The sequence below is a fragment of the Carcharhinus amblyrhynchos genome, unplaced genomic scaffold (genome assembly GCF_965287045.1).
Source record: "Carcharhinus amblyrhynchos unplaced genomic scaffold, sCarAmb.v2.hapA scaffold_43, whole genome shotgun sequence".
In the NCBI taxonomy this organism is placed as follows: domain Eukaryota; kingdom Metazoa; phylum Chordata; class Chondrichthyes; order Carcharhiniformes; family Carcharhinidae; genus Carcharhinus; species Carcharhinus amblyrhynchos.
Genome location: NW_027649784.1, coordinates 1 through 25,529, shown reverse-complemented (window position 1 = coordinate 25,529; position 25,529 = coordinate 1). Strand labels below are relative to the sequence as shown.

At 52.1% G+C, this 25,529-nt stretch overlaps 1 protein-coding gene across 1 annotated transcript; it reads right to left on the bottom strand.

Annotated features, from left to right (window-relative positions):
• Positions 1-1,249: 1,249 nt before the first annotated feature.
• LOC145337145 (actin-like protein 6B) lies at positions 1,250-24,300 on the bottom strand. Its single transcript, XM_080181932.1, has 12 exons — positions 24,149-24,300; positions 20,486-20,586; positions 19,277-19,374; positions 16,862-16,956; positions 15,416-15,522; positions 12,979-13,068; positions 10,977-11,038; positions 10,742-10,856; positions 9,184-9,264; positions 6,248-6,343; positions 2,782-2,868; positions 1,250-1,648 (listed from the first exon to the last, which is right to left on the bottom strand). The coding sequence occupies exons 1-12, from the start codon at positions 24,264-24,266 to the stop codon at positions 1,568-1,570; spliced, it is 1,131 nt and encodes a 376-aa protein (XP_080038058.1). The 5' UTR covers positions 24,267-24,300; the 3' UTR covers positions 1,250-1,567.
• Between the last annotated feature and the right edge of the window lie 1,229 nt (positions 24,301-25,529).

Genomic DNA, 25,529 nt, shown 5'->3' with positions numbered 1-25,529 from the left:
TGGCCAATCCACCTAACCCGCACATCTTTGGACACTAAGGGACAATTTAGCATGGCCAATCCACCTAACCTGTACATCTTTGGACACTAAGAGACAATTTAGCATGGCCAATCCCCTAACCTACACATCTTTGGACACTAAGAGACAATTTAGCATGGCCAATCCACCTAACCTACACATCTTTGGACACTAAGGAGCAATTTAGCATGGCCAATCCACCTAACCTGTACATCTTTGGACACTAAGAGACAATTTAGCATGGCCAATCCACCTAACCGACACATCTTTGGACACTAAGGGACAATTTAGCATGGCCAATCCACCTAACCTGTACATCTTTGGACACTAAGAGACAATTTAGCATGGCCAATCCACCTACCTACACACCTTTGGACACTAAGGGACAATTTAGCATGGCCAATCCCACCTAACCTGTACATCTTTGGACAATAAGAGACAATTTAGCATGGCCAATCCACCTAACCTACACACCTTTGGACACTAAGGGACAATTTAGCATGGCCAATCCACCTAACTGTACATCTTTCTGGACCCTGGGAGCAATCCGGAGCACCCGGAGGAAACCCACACAGACACGGGGGACGATGCAAGGCCTCCGCACAGACAGTGACCCAAGCCAGAGTCGAACCTGGGTCCCTGGCGCTGTGAGGCAGCCGTGCTGAGCGTTGAGCCCCCGTCGTCCATCTGCCCCTTGAGGGTGTTCCCGCCTCAGTCCGACTTTTAACCCCCCCCCCCTCCTCCCCCACCTCCCCTTCATTCCCTCTGTGTCCACGTGGGTCTGGGTGTCTCATATACCTACGTGATGGCTGAGTGACCACAAAGGCACTCACCCCCCCTCACTCCCCACCAGGGTGGAGAGTTCCAACGATTTGCAGCCCCCTTTTTGAGCGAGGAAATTTCACCCCTGCATCCAAAATGGCTGACCCTGTCTCCCAAGACCGTGAGGCCCTCCCACGTTTTGAGATTCTCCCACCCAAGGGGAGGGGGGGGGCAGGCCCTCCCCCCCTCAGCATTAACCTCCCCCCCCCTCAACCCCCGAGTGCGACCAATCCCTCATTCTCCTACACAAAGCTCCCGTTTGACTAGGCCGGGAGATCGAGACCTCGAGATGGAAACTTTTCCCACTCCGAGTTGGGAGTTTGGTCAGCCTTCTTGGATCGCTAGGCCAGGAAGAGAGCTCCCCTCCATCCCCTCCACCTCCCCCCCCCCAACCCTAGCCCGAGGAATGTGACTAGTACCGCCATCGTGGACGGTTACCGAGTTGGAAGGGTGAAGGGAGCTCCCTGGCTCCTGGGGAGAGACTGGGCCTTCGGGTGGAGGACTCTGTCAGGGCCTTGGTGACCGTCTCCGGCCTCCTCCGCTTTCTTGAAATTGGGAGGCTCAGGCCAGGCCCGCCAGCAGGGGCAGGCCGAGTGGGAGGATGAGGCAAGGCCTACAGGCCCTGGATGGGTGCAGCAGGGATGGTAAAGGGGGCACGGGCTGAAGGGCGGTTTCCAGGCAGTTTGATGGGCAGCTAATGGAGGTCCTTTCTGTTTGGCGTTTCAGTTTAGGGACATTTCCTCTCCACACACTGTTTTCCACCTTCTTCGTACTCCTGCTTAGAGATCCACATCTGCTGGAAGGTCCCCTGTGCAGAAACAGTCAACTCAACATGAGGAGATCAATCAACCCCAACTAATGTGTTCCTCTAAACACACTGACCCACTCACATCCCATCTCCCTCGCTCCCCATCTCCCTCGCTCCCCATCTCCCTCGCTCCCCATCTCCCTCGCTCCCCGCCCTCTCCCCGTATCCCTCGCTCCCCGCCCTCTCCCCATCTCCCTCACTCCCCGCCCTCTCCCATATCCCTCGCTCCCTGCCCTCTCCCCGTGTCCCTCGCTCCCTGTATCCCTCGCTCCCCGTATCCCTCTCTCCCCGTATCCCTCGCTCCCCATCCTCTCCCCATATCCCTTGCTCCCCATATCCCTCGCTCCCCGTATCCCTCACTCCCCGCCCTCTCCCCATATCCCTCGCTCCCTGCCCTCTCCCCATATCAATTGCTCCCCATATCTCTTGCTCCCCATATCCCTTGCTCCCCATATCCCTCGCTCCCCGCCCTCTCCCCGTATCCCTCACTCCCCGTATCCCTCGCACCCCGTATCCCTCGCTCCCCGTATCCCTCGCTCCCCACCCTCTCCCCGTATCCCTCGCTCCCCGTATCCCTCGCTCCCCGCCCTCTCCCCATCTCCCTCACTCCCCGTCCTCTCCCCGTATCCCTTGCTGCCAGTATCCCTCACTCCCCGTCCTCTCCCCATCTCCCTTGCTCCCTGCCCCCTCCCCATATCCCTCTCTCCCCATATCCCTCGCTCCTAGTATCCCTCTCTCCCCATATCCCTCGCTCCCCGCCCTCTCCCCGTATCCCTTGCTCCCTGCCCCCTCCCCCTATCCCTCGCTCCCCGCCCTCTCCCCATATCCCTCGCTCCCCGTATCCCTCGCTCCCCGTATCCCTCGCTCCCCGTCCTCTCCCCGTATCCCTCGCTCCCCGCCCTCTGACCATATCCCTTGCTCCCCATATCCCTTGCTCCCTCTCCCATCTCCCTCAGCCTGTGTATCTTGTCCATCCCTCGATCAGGGTCATTCTGCTGGGGAATCACAGGTCAATATATATCCGAAGACGGTGATTGGTTAATGGATACTATCTACTCCAGCATTCAGATATTCCATTCCGACACCGACAACAACCTGCTCTGAAGACTCTGCGCCGAACCCACTGCACTCACCAGAGAGGCGAGAATGGAGCCACCAATCCAGGGGCTGAACCTTCGCTCCACTGTGCTGTTATTGGCTATCAGCTTCAGCCGCATGCTCTGATTGGAGGAGAGGGGATGGCAAAATGAGGAATAATTAACAATGATTGTCCACATTCGCCCTCTGACCCCCCATTCACCTTCTGACCCCCATTCACCCTCTGACCCCCCATTCACTTTCTGACCCCCATTCACCCTCTGACCCCCCATTCACCCTCTGACCCCCCATTCACCCTCTGACTCCCCCATTCGCCCTCTGACCCCCCCATTCGCCCTCTGACCCCCCCATTCGCCCTCTGACCCCCATTCGCCCTCTGACTCCCATTCACCCTCTGACCCCCCATTCACCCTCTGACCCCCATTCACCCTCTGACCCCCCATTCACCCTCTGACCCCCCCATTCACCCTCTGACCCCCCATTCACCTTCTGACCCCCAGTCACCCTCTGACACCTCATTCGCCCTCTGACCCCCATTCGCCCTCTGACCCCCCCCCATTCACCTTCTGACCCCCAGTCACCCTCTGACCCCCCATTCACCTTCTGACCCCCAGTCACCCTCTGACCCCCCATTCACCTTCTGACCCCCAGTCACCCTCTGACACCCCATTCGCCCTCTGACCCCCGTTCGCCCTCTGACTCCCGTTCGCCCTCTGACTCCCATTCGCCCTCTGACTCCCCAGCCACCCTCTGACCCCCATTCGCCCTCTGACTCCCATTCGCCCTCTGACCCCCCCAGTCACCCTCTGATGCCCATTCGCCCTCTGACCCCCCATTCACCCTCTGACCCCAATTCACCCTCTGAAACCCATTCACACTCCAACCCCATTCATACTCTGATCCCCCATACGCCCTCTGACCCCCCCATCTGCCTTCTGACCCCCTCATTCACCCTTTGACCCCCATTCATCCTCTGATCCCCATTCACCCTCTGACTCTCTCCCCATTCACCCTCTGAAACCTATTCACACTCCGACCCCATTCATACTCTGATCCCCCATGTGCCTTCTGACCCTCCCATTCACCTTCTGACCCCCATTGGTACTCTGACTCCCCCCATTCGCCCTCTGAGCCCCCCCCCCCATTCGCCCTGTGACCCTCTCTATGTTGACTTTGCCATTCTCTCCCCCAATGCCCTGAAGTATCCCCCTCACCACGTCCCCCCTGCCCCGGCCCCCCAATGCTGCCTTGCAGCACTGCCCTGCAATGCTGCCCCAACAGGGCATTAGCGGTACAGCAGCCGTTCAATGTTCAGATAGGAAACTGGCAACTGAAGGGACAATGGGGGGAAATGGGGGCAATGGGGCAACGGGGAAATAGGGCAAATGGGGGAAATGGGGAATGGGAAAATGGGGGCAATGGGGCAAATGGGTGAAATAGGGCCAATGGGGGAAATGTGGGCAATGGGAGCAATGGGGGAATTGGGACAATGTGGGAAATGGGGAAGAGGGAAAATGGGGGCAATGGGGGCAAAGTGGTGGCTTCACTGAGGGGGGGGGGGTTGCAAGCTGGGGTTAAGCTGCCCCTGGTGGCCCGAGCCAACTCATTGTAGCCCTGGAACAGCAACAGTGTAGAGATTCTCAGCATGGTGACAGGCCATTCAGCCCATCCTATGCTGGAAAACCTTCCCAGTATCTGCGATCAGACTCCCCCCATCTATTTACCCCAATGTTGGTCGGTCACTGCACTCTGCAAGAGCACAACCAAGGTCTTCTTATATGGGAATGAGTAGATTAAACATTCCTGGGCATTGCAGTTGGTCAGGACTGCTTTAATAATCATGTTTTAGGATAAAAAGTTCGAGAGTTAATAATTATGATTGCAATGACATGCTATTCAGACCTCCCAGCACTGGTGTCGCTGCAGTGCGGAGGGCTCACCGCCCTGCTATTCAAACCTCCCACCATTGCTGTCGCTGCAGTGTGGAGGACTCACCGCATTGCTATGCAGTCCTCCCACCAATGGTGTCGCTGCAGTATGGAGGACTCGCCGCCCTGCTATTCAGACCTTCCACCACTAGTATCGCTGCAGAGTGGAGGACTGGTTGGACTTAAATCGGCTGGACTTCAACCTGGTGTTGTCAGACTTTTTACTGTGCGGAGGACTCACCGCCCTGCTATTCAGTCCTCCCAGCATTGGTGTCGCTGCAGCATGGAGGACTGGCCGCCCTACTATTCAATCCTCCCACCACTGGTGTCGCTGAACAGTGGAGGACTCACTGCCCTGCTATTCAGACGTCCCGATGTGGATGTGCCGTCGTTGGACTGGGGTAAACACAGTAAAAAGTCTGACAACACCAGAACTCTCCATTCACCAGTTCTGGCCAGAACTCTCCACTCACCTGACGAAGGAACTAACCCGAAAGCTAGTAAGTGTACTATCAAATAAATCGGTTGGACTTAAACCGGGTGTTGTCAGACTTTTTAACTGTATTCAGACCTCCCACCATTAGTGTCGCTGCCATGTGGAGGACTCACCGCCCTGCTATTCATTCCTCCTACCACGGGTGTCGGTGCACTGTGGAGGACTCATCCCTGCTATTCAGTCCTCCTACCACTAGTGTCGCTGCAGTGTGGAGGACTCCTCCCTACTGATCAGTCCTCCCACCACTGGTGTCGCTGCAGACACACCGTCCTGCTATTCAGAATTCCCACCTCCCACCACTAGTGTCGCTGCAGTGTGGAGGATTCACCGCCCTGCTATTCAGACCTCCCACCACTAGTGTCGCAGCAGTTGGCATTAAACCCCGCCGGTTTTGAATGAGGATGAGCAACGGCGCGGGAGGTTGATGAGTAAATTTTAAAAAACTTCCAATCAATCGCCCTAGAGAGCTTAAAAATAATAATTCTGGGGCGGATGAAGAAAGGGGGCGTGAATGGAATAGGCTGCCACAGAAGTTTATAAATTTGCCAAATTCCCTCCCAGCGGTGACCCTCAGGATGGGCCTATTTGTCACAGGCTGGCCATTGGGGCTGGATGGGCCTAAAGGTGCTTGAGGAATACTACAGTGTGTGTTAAAACAGAGCAACGGTCCTTTACGCGAGAGATCAAAAGGCCACACGAACCATGAGCAATGCCACCAGGAGGGCGGCAAAGAAAATTTGCTAACTTCCGCCACGAAATCCAGCAGGATCTCCCCACTCCTTGGCATCAGAAGCCCAAAGAAGATGGGAAGACCAGACCATGATTGACGTTTTATCCACTTGGGTCCAGCCAGAATTACGCCCCCTTTTAACTCATGCCCACTCCGTGATTCCAATCCACTCTCCCCTCCACCCCCCCCCCCCGCCTCCCACATGGAGCATGCCATGCCCACCCCCACTCCCATCCTCGTCATCCGGAGGGCGCAGAGCAGGGTGGCAAGGGAGTTCGGGCCTCATGCAGGTGGCGAAGACAAAGAAAAACGGGCCCACAACCACCCCCCCGCCCCACCGTACTCACGGGAGGGGTTTTCTGCGAGAGTTCTCGGTTGAGCCTGTCCGTGAAGCCTTGAAGCAAAGTGTTGCCCCCGGTGACGATCACACTGCCATACAGTCCCTACAGGGAGACAAGAGTGGCAGGTTACCCAGGTGACCAGCTCCACGCCAACATCCCCCAACCACTTTCTCCCACTAAAGCAGGGCTAAACAAATTGTATTTATTTATTTATTCATTTGTGTCACAAGCAGGCTTATGTTAACAGTGCAATGAAGTTACTATGAAAATCCCCAAGTCGCCACAGTGCGGTGCCTGTTAAAGTTTATTTATTAGTGTCACGAATAAGGCTTACATTAATATTGCATTGAAGTGACTGTGAAAATCCCCTAGTCGCCACACTCTGGTCCCTGTTTGGGTAACACTGAGGGAGAATTTAGCATGGCACAGTGGTTAGCACTGCTGCCTCACAGCGCCAGGGACCCAGGTTCGATTCCCGGATTGGGTCAGTGTCTGTGCGGAGTCTGCACATTCTCCCCGTGTCTGCGTGGGTTTCCTCTGGGTGCTCCGGTTTCCTCCCACAGTCTGAACGACGTGCTGGTTAGGGTGCATTGGCCACGCTAAATTCTCCCTCAGTGTATCCAAACAGGCGACTAGGGGATTTTCACGGTAACTTCATTGCAGTGTTAATGTTAGCCCTACTTGTGATACTAATAAATAAACTTTAAACTTAAAGTCTCCCTCAGTGTTCAACAAACAGGCGCTGGAGTGTGGCGACTCGGGGTGTTTCACAGTAACTCCATTGCAGTGTTAATGCAAGCCTAACTTGTGACACTAATAAATAAACTTTAAACTTAAATTCTCCCTCAGTGTTATCTGGACAGGCGCCGGAGTGTGGCAGCTAGGGGATTTTCACAGTAACTTCATTGCAGTGTTAACGTAAGCCTACTTGTGACAACAAAAAATAAATTACACTGCGGGGGAACTTAGGACGGCCAATTCACCCAAACCAGCACATCTTTCGGACTGTGGGATGAAACTGGAGGAAACCCACGCAGACACGGGGAGAACGTGCAGTCTCTGTACAGACAGTGACCCGAGGCCGGGAATCGAACCTGGATCCCTGCCGCTGTGAGACAGCAGCGCTAACTGCTGTGCCACCCGATAAGATTGGCAAGTCCGTAAGTCACCCAGTCTGGGTCTGAGGTATTAGGAAGAAGCAATTTGGAGGATGACCGAACCTCTCACCGTCGTTCTTTCTCCTTGAGCAAGCAAGTCGTTCCGGAGCGCAGGAAGATTGGACAACAGGTGAGTCGGAAAACTATTAGAGATTCTCTTGCGGAAGGAATGAATACTCGTGACGAGATGTGGGTTATGGAGGGATAGGATGGGCCTGTAATCATGGGAGGTTGTTTTGTTTTGTTAAGGAGATTTTGGATTAGTATTTATTGCCCATCCCTAATTATCCCTGAAACTCAGTGGGTTTGCTAAGCTGTTTCAGAGATGGTTTAATGCATCGTACACATTGCTGTGGGAATGGAGACCAAGTAAGGATGACAGATTTCCTCCCCGAATGGACATTCCCTAACGGAGCTCAGTGACTTATCACTGTTGGCTGTGCAGATACATGGATTTGGGCCGGTGTCTGCGGGAGTTTGCGCATTCTCCCCGTGCTTGCGTGGGTTTTCTCCGGGTGCTCCGGTTTCCTCCCACACCCCAGCTCTTAGGTGGATCGGTGTTAACAAATTGTCCCTAAATTAGTCTTCCCTCAATCTTCCCCAATAGGTGTAGACAAAGGTCATAGGTAGAGGAGGGAACTCATAATGTTAAAATGGCGGCGCGGGCTCGTTGGGCCGAAGGGCCTGTTTCCCGAGCTGTGTTGGTCTTTGACATTGATTAGTAAACCAGACGATTTTCTCCGGTAACGATAGTCCTCAGACTTTTAATTCCAGATTTTTATTGAGTTCAAATTTCACCATCAGCAGTGATGGGATCCGAACCCGTGCCTCCAGGTCATTATTACCCCGGGTCTCTGGATTACTAGTGATAATACCACTACACTGCGACCTCCCCAGTTATGAGAATGAGAAGAAGACTCTGCACTTTCTCTTGTTACATAAGTTATTGTGCACATGGCACAGTGGGTTAGTGCTGCAGTCTCCCAGCATCCGGGACCCGGGTTCAGTTCCTGGCTTGGATCACTGTCTGTGTGGAGTCTGCACATTCTACCCCATGACTACGTGGGTTTCTTCCCATAGTCCAAAAGACGTACAGGTTAGGGTGCATTGGCCATGCTAAGTTGTCCCGTAGTGTCCAAAGATGTGCAGGTTAGGTGGATTGGCCATGCTAAATTGCCCCTTAGTGTCCAAAGATGTGCGGCTTAGGTGGATTGGCCATGCTAAATTGCCCCTTAGTGTCCAAAGATGTGAGGCGAAGGTGGATTGGCCATGCTAAATTGCCTCTTCGTGTCCACAAATGTGTAAGGTTGGGGGGATTGACCATGCTAAATTGTTCCTTAGTGTCCAAAGATGTGCAGATTAGTGGGGTAAGTAAGTGGGAGAGAGTCTGGGTATGATGGTGTATTGGAGAGTTGGTGCAGACCCGATGGGCTGAATGGCCTCCTTCTGCACTGTCGGGGTTCTGTGATGGTGCGAAATGTGGTGTTCGTGCATTTGTCCTGATGTGCCTGGAACAGAAATAGCTCCAATAAGATATCTCTCTCTCTCTCTCTCTCTGCGCAGCGATAGATAAATGATGGGACGTAAAATGTGGCAGCCTCTTAAAGATAACGCGAGGTGGGCTGTAAATCCTGCTGGGTGCTCGCTGTCTCAACTGGGAACTAATCCCTTTCCGGGGTATAGTTTCCTGGCTGTGCGGCGGAATGAGAGGGTAAAGTCAGGAGGGGGGGCGGGATTAAATCCTTCAGACACGACCGCAGGTCAGTGTCCTCCCAGTCCACTCACCGGCCGAATGTCAATGTCACACATCCCAATGCTGGTGGTGACGACGTGACTGACCCCCAGCATTGTGTTCCCCGACAGACCCTGGAACACACAGGCAAGACGTCAAAATATAACACGGCACAGGTGCAGCCCAATCCATCACACAAACCAGCCTCCCATCCATTGACTCCGTCTACACTTCCCACTGCGTCGGGGAAAAGCAGCCAGAATAATCAAGGACCCCACACACACCCCGGACATTCTCTCTTCCACCTTCTTCCGTCGGGATAAAGATACAAAAGTCTGAGGTCCCGTACCGACCGACTCAAGAACAGCTTCTTCCCTGCTGCTGTCAGACTTTTGAATGGACCTACCTCGCATTAAGTTGATCTTTCTCTACACCCTAGCTATGACTGTAACACTACATTCTGCACTCTCTCCTTTCCTTCTCTATGAATGGTATGCTTTGTCTGTATAGTGCACAAGAAACAATACTTTTCACTGTATCCCAATACATGGGACAATAATAAATCAAATCAAATCCTTCTCCCCTATGCACTCTATGAACAGTATGCTTTGTCTGTTTAGCGTGCAAGAAACAATACTTTTCACTGGGTCTCAATACACGTGACAATAATAAATCAACAATTTTATTCATTAGTGGGACATGGGTGTCGCTGGCTGGACCCACTATTTATTGCCCATTCCTAGTTGCCCCTTGAGAAGGTGGTGGTGAGCTGCCTACTTGAATCGCTGTAGCCCGTGTGCTGTGGGTTGACCCACACTGCCGTTAAGGAGGGATTTTGACCTGGACTAAGGAAGGGCCGATATATTTCCAAACCGGGATGGTGAGTAGCCCGGAGGGGAACTTGCAGGTGGTAGGGGTTCCCATGTGTCTGCCGCCCCTTGTCCTTCCAGATGGTAGAGGTGGTGGGTTTGGAAGGCGCTGTGTAAGGAGCCTTGGTGAGTCGCTGCGGTGCATCTTGTAGATGGTACACAGGACTGTGCCGGGGGTGGAGGGAGTGAGTGTTTGTGGATGGGGTGCCAATCAAGCAGATAGAGGGGCAGGCCATTCGGCCACCCTGATCTGAGCTGTCTCACCACCTCAATTCCATCTTTGCCTCCCATTTCCTCTCTTGTGATCGCAGCCCAGTCCCCTCAGGAATGCAGCCCAGCCCCTCGCGAACGCGGCCCAGCCCCTCACGAACGCGGCCCAGCCCCTCGCAAACGCAGCCCAGTCCACCATGCAAACCAGCCTCCCACCCGTTGACTCCGTCTGCTCTTCCCGCGGCCTCGAACAAAGCAGCCAGCTCGTGGGGTTGGCCATGCAAAATTGCACACCTCATTGCACTGAGTGTCAGACAGCGCGATGCCTCAAATCCTTCTCAATCGCTCGAACTGGCATGAACAATGCCAGGGGAGGTGTGCCGAGGTATAACTATCAGCAGTGATTGTTGGGGGTCTCGCAGTCGCTCAGAGGAGCTCGTGTGCAGGGTCTTTCTGTAACTCCACAGGAGTGATTCTTCCCGACACGGGTTTCAACACGTTGGCAGCTCCCAGCCAAGGCCCAAGCCCTTACCTTAACATTGGAGGGGTCGAACAGGCCTTCCGGTATCCGTAGCCTCTCAGCTCCGTAGTCGCAGTTGTACCCGTTGGGCATCTCATAGTGGATGGTGGGCATTTGGGCAGCAACCCTGAGGCAGAGCGAAAGGAAGGAGCAGAGTTAGGAGGTGCCACGGTTTTGTGGGAGAATGGCCGACTCTCAGAGCCCCATGACGATCTGTACACTTGAGAAACGAAAAGGAAGCGCTTACTGTTCATCGTACGGTGAGTCCGACACCTGAAGTACGGAAGCTTGGAAATCCTGGATCACCTCCTGTCCGCCCGGAAAGAAAGGAGGGCATTGTTAATCTCTCGGGGCTCATCCCGCGCGATAAGGAATTTCCCCTTCAGCCAAAGGGGGGGCACCCCCCTGTGGGAAAAGGTCCCACAAATCCCAGTCCCATCACACAAACCAGCCTCCCATCCATTGACTCTGTCTACACTTCCTGCTGCCTCGGGGAAAAGCAGCCGGCATAATCAAGGACCCCACACACCCCAGACATTCTCTCTTCCACCTTCTTCCGTCGGGAAAAAGATACAAAAGTCTGAGGTCACGTACCAACCGACTCAAGAACAGCTTCTTCCCTGCTGCTGTCAGACTTTTGAATGGACCTACCTCGTTGATCTTTCTCTACACTCTAGCTATGACTGTAACGCTACATTCTGCACACTCTTTCCTTCTCTACGAACGGTATGCTTTGTATAGTGCACAAGAAACAATACTTTTCACTGTATCCCAATACACGTGACAATAATAAATCAAATCCTTCTCCCTTGTGTACTCTATGAATGGTATGCATTGTCTGTACAGTGCGCAAGAAACAATACTTTTCACTGTATCCCAATACATGTGACAATAATAAACCAAATCAAATCCTTCTCCCGCCTGTACTGTATGAACGGTATGCTTTGTCTGTATAGTGCGCAAGAAACAATACTTTTCACTGTATCCCAATACATGTGACAATAATAAATCAAATCCTTCTCCCCTATGTACTCTATGCTTTGTCTGTATAGTGTGTAAGAGACAATACTTTTCACTGTATCCCAGTCCATAAGACCATGAGGAAAACGATCAGAATTTGGCCATTCAGCCCATCAAGTCTGCTCCGCCATTCGATCGTGCCTGATAAGTTTCTCAAACCCAATCTCCCGCCTTTTCCCTATAACCTTTGACCACCACCACCACCCACCCCACCACCACCAAGCAAGAAATATCTATCTCTGTCTTAAAGACACTGAGTGACCCGGCCTCCTCTGTGGCAAAGAGTTCCACAGATTCCCCACCCTCTGGCTGAAGAAATCCCTCCTCACCTCTGTTCTAAAGGGCAGTCCCTTAACTCTGAGGCTGTGCCCTCGGATCCTAGTCTCCTGCACGTGACAATAATAAAATCAGATCAAGTGTACCCCTCCCTCCTCCCTGTCTTGCACAGAAGCCAAGACCCTCAGGGAGTTGGGGGAGTGGGGGGGGGCGGGAAAGTTTCTGCAGCCCTCCTTCTCTGAGGGAGACAATGGAGGTAGAGCGACCCCAGCATGCATTGCGGCTGCAAAAGCGCTCTATCATTCCCAACAGGGGCAAAGCTCCCCACCTCCCCCGCCACCCAGGATCAATAACCATGGAGGGGCGATTACCAAAAAGAGATTGTCTTTGGACTTCTCGTGGGTTGTTAAAAAAGGAACGCTGGAGGCCAGAGAAGAAATGACAGCCCACTCGCCGTCATTTGCCCCAAAGCGACAAAGCCTTGGGGTCCTCCAGTCAGCCTTGGGGGAGGAAAGATGGCCAGCTGTTGGGTTGGGGAGTGGGTTGAGCTCGGTTGGGTGTTCAATCCCCACGCTGGCCGAGCTCACCTCGCCTTCGCCACCTCACCCCCCCCCCCACCTCACCTTGGGGTGTGGTGACCCTCAGGTGAGATCGCCACCAAGGACCCCACCTGCCCCCCCAACTCAAAGAGTAAAGCCCCCTATGGTCTACGGTGATCCAATTGTGGGGAGGAGGGGGCAATGAAAGTTCTTCCCCATTTCCAATTGGCCGTGAGGAGGTGAAGATGGGCGTTTTCAGGCAGCTGATGGTATGGTTGGTGGTGGGGCGGTGGGGGGGGGGCAGTCAGAAACAAGAGGGTCAGGGGACGAAACCTCCAGCCGCCCCGGATTTGTGCCAGCTCCTTTCACCCCTTACCACCACCCCCACCCCCCCAAGGGGTAGCTCTGACCTACGTTGCACATGTAGTTGTGCCAGGACTTGGTGACGTGAGAGATCTTCTCCTTCTTCTTCCAGTTTGGAGACGCACCTTCACGCACGGGTTCCTGCGCCAACAAGGAAGAGGAAACCTGATGAGCCGTTTCCGTGGCGTCGTGACCTTCGACCCCCCCACCCCCCCGGCCCAACCTCAACTTCTCCCCTCGGGTCAATCTTTCCGCATGGCTTATTATCGGACGATGGTGGGCAGGGTGGTTATAACTCACTCCCAGGGATCTGTTACTGTATGTATAAACCATTCCGAACCCCTCAATTAATTCAGTCTGTCACTCACTCCCGGGTATCTGTTATTCTGTATATAAACCACCCCGAACCCCTCGATTAGATTCCAGTCTGTAACTCACTCCCGGGTATCTGTTATTCTATATATAAACCACCCCGAACCCCTCGATTAGATTCCAGTCTGTAACTCACTCCCGGCTATCTGTTATTCTATATATAAACCACCCCGAACCCCTCGATTAGATTCCAGTCTGTAACTCACTCCCGGGTATCTGTTATTCTATATATAAACCACCCCGAACCCCTCGATTAGATTCCAGTCTGTAACTCACTCCCGGCTATCTGTTATTCTATATATAAACCACCCCGAACCCCTCGATTAGATTCCAGTCTGTAACTCACTCCCGGGTATCTGTTATTCTATATATAAACCACCCCGAACCCCTCGATTAGATTCCAGTCTGTAACTCACTCCCGGGTATCTGTTATTCTATATATAAACCATTCCGAGCCCCTTGATTAATTCAGTCTGTAACTCACTCCCGGGTATCTGTTATTCTATATATAAACCACTCCGAACCCCTCGATTAGATTCCAGTCTGTAATTCACCCCCGGTATCTGTTATTCTATGTATAAACCATCCCGAGCCCCTCGAATAGATTCCAGTCTGTAACTCACTCCCGGGTATCTGTTACTCTATATAGAAACCACCCCGAACCCCTCGATTAGATTCCAGTCTGTATCTCACTCCCGGGTATCTGTTATTCTACATATAAACCACCCTGAACCCCTCGATTAGATTCCAGTGTGTAACTCACTCCCGCATATCTGTTATTCTATATATAAACCACCCCGAACCCCTCGATTAGATTCCAATCTGTAACTCACTCCCGGGTATCTGTTATTCTATATATAAACCACCTCGATCAGATTCCAGTCTGTAACTCACTCCCGGGTATCTGTTATTCTATATACAAACCACCCCGAACCCCTCGATTAGATTCCAGTCTGTAACTCACTCCCGGGTATCTGTTATTCTATATATAAACCACCCCGAACCCCTCGATTAGATTCCAGTCTGTAACTCACTCCCGGGTATCTGTTATTCTATATATAAACCACCCCGAACCCCTCGATTAGATTCCAGTCTGTAACTCACTCCCGGGTATCTGTTATTCTATATATAAACCACCCCGAACCCTTCGATTAGATTCCAGTCTGTATCTCACTCCCGGGTATCTGCAATTCTATATATAAACCACCCCGAACCCCTCGATTAGATTCCAGTCTGTAACTCACTCCCGGGTATCTGTTATTCTATATATAAACCCCCCCGAACCCCTCGATTAGATTCCAGTCTGTATCTCACTCCCGGGTATCTGTTATTCTATATATAAACCACCCTGAACCCCTCGATTAGATTCCAGTCTGTATCTCACTCCCGGGTATCTGTTATTCTATATATAAACCACCCCGAACCCCTCGATTAGATTCCAGTCTGTAACTCACTCCCGGGTATCTGTTATTCTATATATAAACCCCCCCGAACCCCTCGATTAGATTCCAGTCTGTAACTCACTCCCGGGTATCTGTTATTCTATATATAAACCACCCCGAACCCCTCGATTAGATTCCAGTCTGTAACTCACTCCCGGGTATCTGTTATTCTATATATAAACCACCCCGAACCCCTCGATTAGATTCCAGTCTGTAACTCACTCCCGGGTATCTGTTATTCTATATATAAACCACCCTGAACCCCTCGATCAGATTCCAGTCTGTAACTCACTCCCGCAATCTGTTATTCTATATATAAACCACCCCGAACCCCTCGATTAGATTCCAGTCTGTAACTCACTCCCGGGTATCTGTTATTCTATATACAAACCACCCCGAACCCCTCGATTAGATTCCAGTCTGTAACTCACTCCCGGGTATCTGTTATTCTATATATAAACCACTCCGAACCCCTCGATTAGATTCCAGTCTGTAACTCACTCCCGCATATCTGTTATTCTATATATAAACCACCCCGAACCCCTCGATTAGATTCCAGTCTGTAACTCACTCCTGGCTATCTGTTATTCTATATATAAACCACCCCGAACCCCTCGATGAGTCAGTAACTCACAGCTCTGGTTCTGCGCCTTTCTTCCCCGTGGGTCGCCTACCTTCGAGGCGATGGTATAGGGTGGCGTGATTTCCATATTCATCTCCTGGAACAGCTCACGACACTGCATTGAAATGAAGTCACCAGCCAAAGGTGATTTGACAATCCCTGTAGGAGGGGAGGGTGGGAGGGGAGAGTGGGAGGGGAGAGTGGAAAACGAGAAGGTGAGAATTGCACCGTGTCCCAGCAATGCTGAGCTGCAATACCCTGGCGGAATTAGTGGGTGTTTGCTGCTGGGTGCCGGGGGGGGAGAATTCAGGTGCCCAACCCCGTGACTGCGGCACAGTGGGCAGAGTGGTTCGCACTGCTGCCTCACCGCGCCAGGGACCCGGGTTCAATTCCGTATGCAGCTAAGGAGGCTGAGGTGGGGACAACCTGTTGGTAGTTTACAAAATTTTCAAGAGGTCTCACAGCGCCGGGGGACCCGGGTTCGATTCCCGGCCTTGGGTCACTGTCTGTGCGGAGACTGCACATTCTCCCCGTGTCTGCGTGGGTTTCCTCCGGGTGCTCCGGTTTCCCTCCCGCCGTCCGAAAGACGGACCCTTTTCCCAGAGTCGAAATGTCCGTTTTTGGGGGACGTTGTTGTCAGGTAAAAAGGGGAGAGTTTAAAGGAGATGTGAGAGGGGAGGTTTTTTTTGACACAGAGGGTGGCGAGTGCCTGGAACGTGCTGCCAGAGGAGATGGCAGGAATAGATATAATGGTAATGTCTAAGAGGCACCTTGGCAGAACCATGAACAGGTAGGGAATAGAGAAGTTTATTAGCATCACAAGTAGGCTTATATTAACACTGCAATGAAGTTACTGTGAAAATCCCCTAATTGCCACACTCTGACGCCTGTTGGGGTAAAACTGAGGGAGAATTTAGCAGACCAATGCACCCTAACCAGCACGTCTTTCGAACTGTGGGAGGAAACCAGAGCACCCGGAGGAAACCCACGCAGACATGGGGAGAATGTGACACAGACAGTGATTCAAGCCAGGAATCGAACCCGGGTCCCTGGCGCTGTGAGGCAGCAGCGCTAACCATTGGGCTAATGTCACTGTCTGTGCCGACTCTGCACGTTCTCCCCGTGTCTGCGTGGGTTTCCTCCGGGTGCTCCGGTTTCCTCCCACAGTCCGAAAGACGTGCCAGTGAGGGTGCATTGGCCCGTGCTAAATTCTCCCTCAGTCTTACCCCCGAACGGGCGCCAGAGTGACAGGGAGCTTTTCGCACTAACTTCATTGCGGTGTTAATGTGAGCCTTACCTGTGACACTATAAATAAAACTTATTGTGGGAGGTCTGTGGAGGGTAGGGTACAGTTCGATGATTGAGGGGGGGGGAGTTTGGGGTAAGTGTTGAACCTCGGGGTGGCCAGGAGCCAAGGCAAGAGGATGGATGGAAGGGAGAGAAACAACTTGCAGACTCGCTGGTGTCAGAACAGGAAAGGAAGTGAAGGCTCCCCAACCTTGCTGGAGGACATAGCCATCATGCACTGGGATGGCGGTGGTGTGCGTCGCACCACTGTCCAGTACGAGGCCGGTGGACCGTCCATTGGCGAAACTGTGACAGCCACAGGAGGGTGGGGAGAAGGAGAAGGCAGTCAAGGAAATCCACAGATAGAGGAACAAACCGCGGTAAAGAGTCACACCACGGACAGACAGGGTTAATAATCACCCTGAGTCTTCAAGCGCCAAGGACTTTCGTCTGGCCGGACATCTGGTGAGGCGACAATAATCTCTCCCTCAGCGTCAAACGAAACGAAGGAGATTGTCATCGACTTGAGGAAGCGGAGAGGAGAACATGCCCCTGTTTACGTCAACGGGAGTCATGATGTGGAGATGCCGGCGTTGGACTTGGGGTAAACACAGTAAGAAGTCTCGCCACACCAGGTTAAAGTCCAGCGGGTTTATTTGGTAGCAAAAGCCACGAGCTTTTGGAGCGCTGCCCCTTCGTTCGGTGAGTGGGAGTTCTGAGACCCCCATTCCGAAACTCCCACTCACCTGACGAAGGGGCAGCGCTCTAAAAGCGAGTGGCTTTTGCTACCAAATAAACCTATTGGACTTGAACCAGGTGTGGTGAGACTTCTTACTGTACATCAACAGGGACAAAGTAGAAATGGTCGAGAGCTTCAAGTTTTTAGGTGTCCAGATTACCAAAACCTATAACCCCACCCCCCCTCACCGACACTATAGTTAAGAAAGCCCCACCAACGCCCTCTACTTTCTTAGAAGACGAAGGAAATTTGGCGTGTCCGCTACGTCCCTCACCAACTTTTACAGATGCACCATAGAAAGCATTCTTTCTGGGTGTATCACAGCTTGGTCTGGGCTCCTGCTCTGACCAAGACTGCAAGGAACTACAAAAGGTTGTGAATGTAGCCAAATCCATCACACAAACCAGCCTCCCATCCATTGACTCTGTCTACACTTCCTGCTGCCTCGGGAAATGCAGCCAGCATAAATCAAGGACCCCACACACCCCGGACATTCTCTCTTCCACCTTCTTCCGTCGGGAAAAAGATATAAAAGTCTGAGGTCATGTACCAACCGACTCAAGAACAGCTTCTTCCCTGCTGCTGTCAGACTTTTGAATGGACCTACCTCACATTAAGTTGATCTTTCTCTGCACCCTAGCTATGACTGTAACACTACATTCTGCACACTCTCCCTTCCTTCTCTATGAACGGTATGCATTGTCTGTATAGTGCGCAAGAAACAATACTATTCATTGTATACCAATACACGTGACAATAATAAATCAAATCAAATCTGGATCTGAAAGGAGCGACTAGTAGCCACAGACACAAACTGGGACATCACTGATAACTTGTAATAATGATGGATTAGGTCAGCTGACATGATTACGTCTTCACGCTGATTGGATTTCACAATTCTGTAAGTGTGCAGTGATTGTGATTGCTTTTAATATCTGTACCATATGCATGATATAACCTTAATCAATAACTGTGAGTGGATAGAGATAACTCCTTGTACATTGATTGGCATTTGTAGTCAAATTTGAAACTATGGCTGGAATTTTATCCCCCCACCCGGCATGGGAATCACAGCAAGGGGGACGGACCTTGCCCATTCTGCTGACCTCGGGCATGATATTATGGGATGAGCAAGGCCGTAAGATCCCTGCTGTTCAACTGCTTGTGCATTCCTGAATTCTGGGCTCTGGTTAGTGACAGACTGTGACCTGTGACTCTACAGGATCCTGGCTATAGCTTGCATTCAGATAGCTGTTTAACAGAACTCTGAGACTTGGTCTGCTCACTTGAAGGGAACAAAGTTGTGATCAACTCAGAGACTGAACAGCAAAGCCCGCAACTGAATGTTGAGGGGCTGAAAGGCCCCTTGCAGCCTCAACAGATACTGGAGTTGACTGCCCGGCCAGGAGACAGTAGCATTGGGGTATTGTCAGTGAACTGGCGATCCAGAGGCCCCAGGCTAATGATCTGGGGAGATGGAAGGGGTGAAGGGACATGGGTTCCAATCCTACCATGGCAGCCGAGAGAATTTAAATACGATTAATAAAATCTGGATTGGAAAACTTGTCTCAGTAGCGGTGACCTTGACGGATACCATGGATTCTCGTGAAAACCAATCTGGTCCCCTTTAAGGAAGGAAATCTGCCGTCCTTGCCTGGTCTGGCCTACATCGAGCCCACAGCCAATGTGGTTGACTCTTAACTCCCGGGCAAGGCGCACATTGGGCAATTAGGGATGTCCGAGCCAGCAACGCCTCGAAAGATTAAATTTAAAACAGACTTCCCAAAGCCACGGAGTGGTGCACACTGACTCGGGTCAATGCGGGGGGACGTGTTTCCCAGCCCTGGGAGCGCGCGCGCCCCTTCTTTGCGGCGATCTAAAGGATACGCGGTGAGCACGGCAGTCTTGCAGAGGAAGAAGGCGGGAATGTTGTAGTGTTCAAACATCAGCTCGGTCAGCTTCTCCCGTTTAGCACGAGTGTTCCACTGCAACGGAGGAGGAGGCTCTGTGAGGCAGAGGTCCCAACAACAGCAACAACAACCTGCATTCATAGAGCCGCTGGGACTCCTGCGGCGAGTAACTCACCTCCCCAAAGATTGTCCGCCATCCACAAGGACACAGGCCAGGAGTGTGATGGAATACTCGCCTGGACGGGCGCGGCTCCCAACAACACTCAAGAAGCTCGACGCCACCCGGGACAAAGCAGCTTGATTGGCACCCCATCCGCAAACACTCACTGCCTCCACCAGCTCCGATGCATCCCTGTGTACCATCTACAAGATGCACTGCAGCGACTCACCAAGGCTCCTTACACAGCACCTTCCAAACCCAACACCTCTACCAATCTAGAAGGACAAGGGGCAGCAGGTACCTGGGGAACGCCACCACCCGAAAAATCCCCCTTCACGCAGCTCACTGTCCCAACTGGGAAATATGTCGGCTGCTCCTTCACCGTTTCATTCCCATGGAGCTTGGAATTCCAACGAAGGGGCATTGCCACCTGCTGCCCATCCTGGACAGGTCCAACACGGGGCTAGATACAGAGTAAAGCTCCCCCTACACTGTCCCCCCCATCAAACACCCCCAGGACAGGTACAGCACGGGGTTAGATACAGAGTAAAGCTCCCTCTACACTGTTCCCCCATCAAACACTCCCAGGAGAGGTACAGCACGGGGTTAGATACAGAGGAAAGCTCCCTCTACACTGTCCCCCCATCGAACACTCCCAGGACAGGTACAGCACGGGGTTAGATACAGAGTAAAGCCCCCTCTACACTGTCCCCCATCAAACACTCCCAGGACAGGTACAGCACGGGGTTAGATACAGAGTAAAGCTCCTTCTACACTGTCCCCCCATCAAACACTCCCAGGACAGGTACAGCACGGGGTTAGATACAGAGTAAAGCTCCCTCTACACTGTCCCCCCCATCAAACACTCCCAGGACAGGTACAGCACAGGGTTAGATACAGAGTAAAGCTCCCTCTACACTGTCCCCATCAAACACTCCCAGGACAGGTACAGCACGGGGTTAGATACAGAATCAACCTGTGGTCTGTCCATGTTGTGTCTCTGATGTGTTGCGGAATCCTGCTTACCGGTGCCTCCGACATGAGAACAGGGTGCAGGTTTGGCTCAGATTTGATGTGTTTGGAGTAGGTATGATCCAGAATCGCTTGGAAGCAATCCCAGTCCTCAACTGTGGGAGAATACAGCAGAAAGGACACTGTAAACACAGCAGCATGTTCAGGAGAGATTCAGATACACAGACAGAGTGAAACAGAGAGAGAGAAAAACAGAGGGAGACAGGGCGAGACAGAGAGAGAGAGAGAAAGACTCAGGCAGAGGGAGAGACAGAGAGAGAGAGAGAGAGAGACAAAAGAGAGAAAGAGAAGCACAGAGAGAGAAAGAGAGTGAAACAGAGACAGGGAGAAACAAAGAGAGACAGAGCAAGACAGTGAGAGGTAGAGAAAGAGAGAGAATCAGAAAGAGAGACAGAGAGAAAGAGAACACGCACACACACACACACACACACGTATACTCACACACACACAGGCACAGAGAGAGGGAGAGACAGAGAGAGAGAGACACACAGACGAGACAGAGATAGGGAGACAGAGAGAGAGGGGGAAACAGAGAGTGTCAGAAAAGGAGAGATATAGAAAGAGGGAGAAACAGAGAGAGAGGCAGAGAGTGAGAAAGAAAGAGAGAGACAGACAGAGCAGGAGAGAAACAGAGACAACATAGACAGAGGGACGGAGAGAGAGAGAGAGAGAAACAGACACACACACACAGACTGAGACAGAGAGAGAGAGATTGAGACAGAGAAACAAAGGAGGACAGAGCAATCAGAAAAATATTGGATGAATGAACGGAAGGAAGAGAGAGAGAAAGGGAGCAGAAAAGAGAGAGAACAGGGGAGATAAGAGGAGAGAGAAGATAGAGAAGGAGAGAGCAGGATAAAGAGGAAGAGAGCAGAAGAGAGAGAAAGCGGGAGAGGAATGGAGAAAAAAAGGAGGGAGAGAGAGGGAACGAAAAGGAAGGAGACAGAGATGGAAAGAGAGGAGGATTGTGAAAGGGAGGCAGATAAAGGATGAAGAAGAGAGATAGAGTTAGTCACGAACAAAGAGAGAGGAGAAAGAGGATTTAGTGAAAAATAGAAAAAAAATCCTGGAAAATAAACACAGGAACTGAGAGAACAGAGATAGCTGAAGGAGATAAAGCACAGAGCAAGAACATAGAGAGAGAGAGAGAGATTTGCAGAAAGTAAGCAGATAAAAAAGGCAATTGAACTCCAGATGACCCCTGCCAGTAATTAAGCTTCACACCGAACTGGCCTTTGTGAACCTAAAGGGGGCAGCATTTCACGCGGCCAGCTATGACCAGTGTCCAGGCCCCACGCTTCAAACCTCGAAGGCTTGGGGAGAGAGATTCAACAGGGAAAGTCGATATCTGCGGACCCAGGGCATTGGGGGAACAACTCGGAGGGGCACAGGGGGCGCTGACAGAGGCATGTGGGGCCAGATGGTTCCTTCTGACCTGTATGGTTCCATACATCAATCGACTGAACAAGAGGGGAAGCCAGATCCTGTTCCTTAGTCAGCGATAAGTACAAGTTGGGATCGGAGTTTTTTCTCCCCCGACATTGAGTCTGCACCAACTACAATCCCACCCAGGCCCTACCCCCATAACCACACGTTTTTACCCTGCTAATCCCCCTGACACTAAGGGGTAATTTAGCATGGCCAATCCACCTAACCCTGCACATCTTTGGGCACTTAGGGGCATCTTAGCATGGTCAATCCACCTAACCTACACATCTTTGGACACTAAGGGGCAATTTAGCACGGCCAATCCACCTAACCTGCACATCTTTGGACACTAAGGGACAATTTAGCATGGCCAATCCACCTAACCTGCACATCTTTGGACACTAAGGGGCAATTTAGCATGGCCAATCCACCTAACCTGCACATCTTTGGTCACTAAGAGGCAATTTAGCGTGGCCAATCCACCTAACCTACACATCTTTGGACACTAAGGGGCAACGTACAATAGCCAATCCATCTAGCCTACACATCTTTGGACACTACGGGGCAACGTACAATGGCCAATCCATCTAGCCGACACATCTTTGAACACTAGGGCAATTTCGCATGGCCAATCCACCCAACCCGTACATCTTTGGACACTAAGGAGCAATTTAGAGTAGCCAATCCACCTAACCCGTACATCTTTGGATGTGGGAGGAAACTGGAGCACCCGGAGGAAACCCACGCAGACACAGGGAGAATGTGCAGACTCCACACAGACAGTGACCCAAGGCTGGATTCGAACCTGAGTCCCTGTGAGGCAGCAGCGCAAACCACTGTGCCACCATGTTGACCCTTTCTGACAGGGTTAGAGGTCAACTGAACGTCAGACATAAAATGGTCCAGGTGGTTTCTGGATTAATCTTGACCGTGGAAGGGGTTCAGAGGGGAAATATTCTCCTCACCTTTCGCAACATAGATACTTCTGTTTGCAAAGGGAGTGCAAAGGAATACAGAGGTCTTCCCACAGTTGAGACCATATCTGGGACACCGTTTGCAGTTTTTTGACCTCCACGTCTGGAGAAAGATTGGACTTGTGTTGGAGACGGGACAGGGAAGTTCGCTAGATTTGTCCCTGGGTTGTCCTAGAATGAGAGACTGAGCAAATTGCGTCGATGTTCTCCTGGCGAGTAGAAGAATGAGAGACAATCTTGATGGAATCTCCCAAATGCGGAGGGGCTTTGACAGGGTGGAGGCTGAGAGATTGTTCCCCGCTGGGGTCCCGGGGGAATCGAAAACTTTGACGGTGGTGGAGGGGCGGGGCACAGTCTCAGGATAAGGGGGCGGCCATTTTGGATTGCGATGAGGAGAAATGTCTTCCCTCAAAGGGGTTGTCATTCGTTGAAACTCTCTCCCCACAATGATTGTCGCTGGTCCACGGTAGAATATATTGAAGGAAGGGTCAGACAGATTTTGGCCTTGGGATAGGGGTTACGGGTGGGAAAATGGAGTTGCAGTCCCAAGATCGGCCACCGAATGTTAGAGCAGGATGGGTGGGCCGAATGGCCTTCTCCTGCTCCTATTTCTTGTTGATTAACTGGTTCTCTGTTTTCCGGGGATAACGGAACGGGTCTGTCCAATGAGGGAGGGAGTGTCTGCATGGGACACAGGGGTCGTTGCCCATCCCCAGTTGCCCTTGGGGGGCAGTTGAGAGTCAACCACATTGGCTGTGGCTCTGGAGTCACATGTAGGCCAGGCCGGGGTAAGGACAGCAGATTTCCTTCCCTAAAGGGAACCGGATAGGTTTTTCCGACAATGGGTCATCTGTAGATTCTTAATTCCAGATTTTTTTTTAATTGAATTCAAATTCCACCATCTGCTGTGGCGGGATTCAAACCCAGGTCCCCCAGAACATTAGAGTTTCTAGATTGATTGTCTCGCAATGATACCACTAAGCCATCGCCTCCCCTTCATAAGACACAAGGTGGCACAGGCTGTGTAGGCCCGAAAGCCTCCACTCGGTTTTGTGGCTGTTGCAAGCTTTGAATCACCGAGCTTCGGATAGGGCTGAGGGTCCAGCTGTGTTGCCCCCAACCCCGAGGGAGCAACATCTGGCCAGCGCTCAGTCGCTGAATCAAGTCGCGGGTGGCTAGGCCGAAGGCTTTGAAACCTCTCGCCCCCCACCCCTCCCCTCCCCTCGGCACCCCTCCGCCCCCGTCAGTCACTCACTCATTGCGTTTTTCAGAGGGGAGATGACCTCCACGCCCTCCCGAGGGACGTGGAGGGAGTTGGTGTCAATGTAGTACGTCTTCCCCGACTTGGCATCCTTCTCCCCGTCGATCTCCATGGCTGCCTCGTCATGGTTAATGAGGCCCACTGTGGTGGGGAAATCAGCCTGGAGGGGCAACGAACGCAGAAGAAAAATAAAACCAGCCAAGCTTTCCAGGAGCGATATCACAGAGAGGTTTCGAGTCACAAAAAGACGTATTTATTCGTCACAAGTGAGGCTTACATTAACACTGCAATGAAGTTACTGTGAAAATCCCCTCATCGCCACACTCCGGCGCCTGTTCGGGTAACACCGAGGGAGAATTTAGCACGGCCAATGTGCCGGAACCAGCACGTCTTTCGGGCTGTGGGAGGAAACCGGAGGAAACCCATGCAGACACAGGGAGAATGTGCAAACTCCACACAAGCAGTGACCCGAGCCGGGAATCGAACCCGGTCTCTGTCGCTGTGAAGCAACAGTGCTAACCACTGTGCTGCCATGCCCCCACCCCATTAGAGACGTTGCGAGAGGTTTCGAGTACAGGATGTGTTGTTGCAATGATACAGGGGCCTTGGTTAGGCCACACCTAGAGTGTTGTGTGCAGTTTTGGTCTCATTTTCTGAGGAAGGATGTTCTCACTCTGGAGAGTGCATCAAAGGTTTACCTGATTCCCCTGTGCTGCACACGTCCTGGGAGTGTTTGATGGGGGGGACAGTGTAGAGGGAGCTTTACTCTGTATCTAACCCCGTGCTGCACACGTCCTGGGAGTGTTTGATGGGCACAGTGTAGAGGGAGCTTTACTCTGTATCTAACCCCATGCTGTACCTGTCCTGGGAGTGTTTGATGGGGGGACAGTGTAGAGGGAGCTTTACTCTGTATCTAACCCCGTGCTGTACCTGTCCTGGGAGTGTTTGATGGGGGGACAGTGTAGAGGGAGCTTTACTCTGTATCTAACCCCGTGCTGTACCTGTCCTGGGAGTGTTTGATGGGGGACAGTGTAGAGGGAGCTTTACTCTGTATCTAACCCCGTGCTGTACCTGTCCTGGGAGTGTTTGATGGGGGGGACAGTGTAGAGGGAGCTTTACTCTGTATCTAACCCCGTGCTGTACCTGTCCTGGGAGTGTTTGATGGGGACAGTGTAGAGGGAGCTTTACTCTGTATCTAACCCCATGCTGTACCTGTCCTGGGAGTGTTTGATGGGGACAGTGTAGAGGGAGCTTTACTCTGTATCTAACCCCATGCTGTACCTGTCCTGGGAGTGTTTGATGGGGACAGTGTAGAGGGAGCTTTACTCTGTATCTAACCCCGTGCTGTACCTGTCCTGGGAGTGTTTGATGGGGG

Coding starts and splice junctions, on each gene's coding strand:
- LOC145337145 (XM_080181932.1), bottom strand. CDS start 24,266: ATGGAGATCGACGGGGAGAAGGATGCCAAGTCGGGGAAGACGTACTAC. Junction 19,375..20,485: donor TTCTCATGTCGGAGGCACCG/GTAAGCAGGATT, acceptor CCTCCGTTGCAG/TGGAACACTCGTGCTAAACG. Junction 16,957..19,276: donor AAGACTGCCGTGCTCACCGC/GTATCCTTTAGA, acceptor TGGCTGTCACAG/TTTCGCCAATGGACGGTCCA.